This window comes from Bison bison, unplaced genomic scaffold, assembly GCF_000754665.1.
Source record: "Bison bison bison isolate TAMUID 2011002044 unplaced genomic scaffold, Bison_UMD1.0 scf7180017847465, whole genome shotgun sequence".
Classification (NCBI taxonomy): domain Eukaryota; kingdom Metazoa; phylum Chordata; class Mammalia; order Artiodactyla; family Bovidae; genus Bison; species Bison bison.
Window position 1 is genome coordinate 59485 of NW_011478038.1, and position 4135 is coordinate 63619.

A 4135-nucleotide genomic window follows, 5' to 3' on the forward strand; every position below is an offset into this window, starting at 1 on the left:
TGGTGGCGGGCCAGCACCCTTTTGTACGGAAAAGAAGCCTTTACTTACGATTTTGTATTTATACATGATGTAAATGTACGTGCACAGAGACGTTATCTGTACAGACCCCGACCACCCGCAGGCCACACTGGGGGCCACCCGGCCGGTCCAGACGGTCCTGAGAAGGGCTCCCACTCTGGACCGAGCTTGCAGTAGAAACTCTCCTCCCTTCCCGGGGCCACAGGAGGCTCCCGAGGCCCTCACGGACTCGCGTCGAGGGATGAACACGCATGGGTTTCAGGCAAAGTCAACGGCCAGCCGCCCCCCAGGTACCGCGCAGTCCTCACACCGTCTGGAGCCAGTGCACACGCGACCAATCTTGCAGCTGGCTACCTTCGAGGCATTTTCATGGAATAGTTTGCAATGTGGTAAAAGTGCAATAAAGATGAAGCAAGTATGTGCTCGGGCCTCACTGGCATCTGGGTCCCTCACTTCCTGCTGCCCAGCAGCCTGTCCACCCTTCGGCATGGCCAGTGTCCGGCCTGGAAGGAGGGCGTGCCTGTCCCATGCCTGGTGTGGTTGCTTCCAGGGAACTGAGTGCAGCTCCCCGAGTCTCTCCAGGGCTGGCATCACATGGGCTCCGTGTTCACCTGCAGGAACTGGCACGCACTGGGGCTGAGCCAGGGGTGGCCGGAGAGACCCAGCCCCCTAGGGCCCCACTGACGGACGCAGGGGGTCAGAGCGCCTCCTGCAGGCAGGCCGGGCCCTGGAGGAGCCTGCTGGCCGAGGGCTCACCTGAACCTCCTGTTCTTCGAGCAGAGAAATCACAGCCCCTGTTCCTTTACTAGGCTTTCCTCACCTGTCCCTGCAAGTGTCCCGGGCACACAGATGGGGGCCACGTGGGGACTAGCGGAAGAGACGGCCGTCCGCAAGGTGGGAGAGAGGACCCGCCAGAAACTTGGCCTGGGCTTCCAGCTCCCAGAACACAGAGAAGAGCCTGCGTCTCAGCCGCCCCGTCTGTGGTGTTCCAGTACAGCAGCCTTTGAGCCCCGATCCAGAGCTTCCCCGTCCGTCAGAACTCCCTGAGCTGAAGACAGAAGGAGAAGGGAGCAGGGGAAGCCTGCTCTGGCCATGACCAGGGGGAGCAGGGCCAAGGCTGTGGTGGTTACATGCGTTTAAGTTCATGCACTCCCCAGTAAGAGTCTCTCTGGATCCAGAGTCACCCCCGCTTTGGGCGGAGAGGGACACTTGCAGAGAAAGATTCCCTCAGCCATGGAACATCCCTCCCCAAAGGGCAATGTCCTCTCCGTTCTTCAAAGTGATGGCCACGCCAAAGGGGCACACCTGGGGGACATCGCCTACCCCCCAGAGGGCACGCAGCCTCACCAAGGAGGCCCTGAGCTCCTCGGAGCTGCCCAGGGGCCCAGAGCTGGGCAGCAGGTGAGCCCTGGAGACAGCTTTGCTCGGCCTCAGTGCAGTGGGGACAAAGGGCCTCAGTCCAGGACTAGCTGGGAGCCCAGCGCGGCTGCAGGTGGGGCCGGCCAAGGGGTGGGTGGAGTTCCCGGTGACGGCTGGCTGGGGGTCTCCGGTCCACCTGAGTTAACAGGATTCTTGTGAAGACTGGGTGATGCACAGTCAGACCGCAGAGGAGCCTCGCTGCAAGAGGCTCCCGAAGAGTCTGACGGACACCCATCCGGTAGCACGGTCTCATCCCCTCACCGCAGGAGGCAGCGCTCAGAGGCTCAGAGCTGGGGCAGGCCCCTGAGGCCTCCCGGAAGCCGGGAGGTGAGGCTGGACAGATGGACATGCAGCAACCTGACTGCACACACACCGAGGGCCCGCAGACGCTGCTTGGTGGGCTGGGGACGGGCAGGAAGTCAGGGCAATGGGCAACGGCAGGCGGCCAGGCCCCAGTGTGACGGCGAAAGGCACAGAGCGGGCTCAGACCCAGGAAGACCAGGACGGAGGAGCCCTCGTCACGGTGAGGACAGGCCTAGGGACAGGTGACGTCTGGGTGACAGTCCGCTCGGCCGTGCTGAGCTTCCCAGCCACGACCACAGCAGCACTCAGCGCTGTTTCCCTCCAAAGGAGAATGTGATACAGCTGAACTGAAAGGCAGTGGGGAGACCCAAGGCCTCTCTCAGGAAGATGGGAGGTTAAAAAAAGAAAAAAAGGGGGGGGAGTTATAAAACTTACAAAATAAAACGTTTGCCATTTAGAAACATGGAGATAGCATGCAAACAAGGCAGGAGAGCCCAGCCTAACCCTGACCCTGACCCTGACCCTAACCCAACCCTAACCCTAACCCAGGAAGGCGGACACAGAGCGACCTCTCTGGGCCTTGGTCTTAGGAACAGGGGTGAGGTGGGCAGGGGTCCGCTCTCCTCCCTGATCTGATCGGTAATGTTGTTTGACTTTTGAAACTGGGTCCGTCTATTCAGTCAGTCAGTTCGGTCCTTCAGTCGTGTCCGACTCTTCGCGACCCCTTGGATGCAGCACGCCAGGCCTCCCTGTCCATCACCAACTCCCAGAGCTTACTCAAACTCATGTCCATCATGTAGGTGATGCCATCCAACCATCTCATCCTCTGTCATCCCCTTCTCCTCCTGCCTTCAGTCTTTCCCAGCCTCAGGGTCTTTTCCAACGAGTCAGTTCTTCGCATCAGGTGGCCAAAGTATTGGAGTTTCAGCTTCAGCATCAGTCTTCCAATGAATATTCCAATGATTTCCTTTAGGATGGACTGGTTTGATCTCCTTGCAGTCCAAGGGACTCTCAAGAGTCTTCTCCAACACCACAGTTCAAAAGCATCAGTTCTTCGGCGCTCAGCTTTCTTTATGATCCAACTCTCACATCCACACATGACTACTGGAAAAACCATAGCTTTCACTAGATGGACGTTTGTTGGCAAAGTAACATCTCTGCTTTTTAATATGCTGTCTAGGTTGGTCATAGCTTTCCTTCCAGGAGCAAGTGTCTTTTAATTTCAGCTACAGTTACCATCTGCAGTGATCTTGGAGCTCAAAAAATAAAGTCTCACTGTTTCCGTTCTTTCCCCATCTATTTGCCATGAAGTGATGATGCCATGATCTTAGTTTTTGAATGTTGAGTTTTAAGCCAGCTCTTTCACTCTCCTTTTTCACTTTCATCAAGAGGCTCTTTAGTTTCTCTTCGCTTTCTGCCATAAGGGTGATGTCATCTCTGTATCTGAGGTTATGATACTCCTGCCAGCAATCTTGATTCCAGCTTGTGCTTCATCCAGCCTGGCATTTCACAGGATGTACTGTGCATATAAGTTAAATAAGCAGGGTGACAATATATAGCCTTGACCAATATACTCCTTTCCCAATTTGGAACCAGTCCATTGTTCCATGTCTGGTTCTAACTGTTGCTTCTTGACTTGCATACAGATTTCTCAAGAGGCAGGTAAGGTGGTCTGGTATTCCCATCTCTTTAAAAACTTTCCACAGATTGTGATCCACACAGTCAAAGATTTTAGCATAGTAAATGAAGCAGTAGTAGATGTTTTTCTGAAATTCTCTTGCTTTTTCTATGATTCAGGGGATGTTGGTAATTTGATCTCTGGTTCCTCTGCCTTTTCTAAAACCAGCTTGAACATCTGGAAGTTCACAGTTCATGTACTGTTGAAGCCTGGCTTGGAGAATTTTGAGCATTACTTTGCTAGCGTGTGAGGTGAGTGCAATTGTGCAGTAGTTTGGACATTCCTTGGATTGCCTTTCTTTGGAATTGGAATAAAAACTGATCTTTTCCAGTCCTGTGGCCACTGCTGAGTTTTCCAAATTTGTTGGCATATTGAGTGCAGCACTTTCACAGCATCATCTTTCAGGATTTGAAATAGCTCAACTGGAATTCCATCACCTCCAATAGCTTTGTTCGTAGTGATGCCTAAGGCCCACCTGACTGCATTCCAGGATGTCTGGCTCTAGGTGAGTGATCATACCATCATGGTTATCCAGGTCATTAAGATTTTTTTGTACAATTCTTATGAGTAGTCTTGCTACCACTTCTTAATATCATCTGCTTCTGTTGGGTCCATACCATTTCTGTCCTTTATTGGGCCCATCTTTGTTTTCCTCTATTTCTTTGCACTGATCACTGAGGAAGGCTTTCTTATCTCTTCTTGCTATTCTTTGGAACT

The 4135-nt window shown here is 53.4% G+C and overlaps 1 protein-coding gene across 1 annotated transcript in view; it reads left to right on the forward strand.

The window, feature by feature from the left end:
• The window catches only part of LOC104990972 (extracellular serine/threonine protein kinase FAM20C-like), a 43552-nt gene that overhangs the window by 34445 nt on the left and 4972 nt on the right, over nucleotides 1–4135 (forward strand). The window contains 3 exon segments of the mRNA XM_010843325.1: nucleotides 224–308; nucleotides 1299–1419; nucleotides 1704–1764. Of these exon segments, the coding sequence (XP_010841627.1) occupies nucleotides 224–308; nucleotides 1299–1419; nucleotides 1704–1764 (267 nt within the window).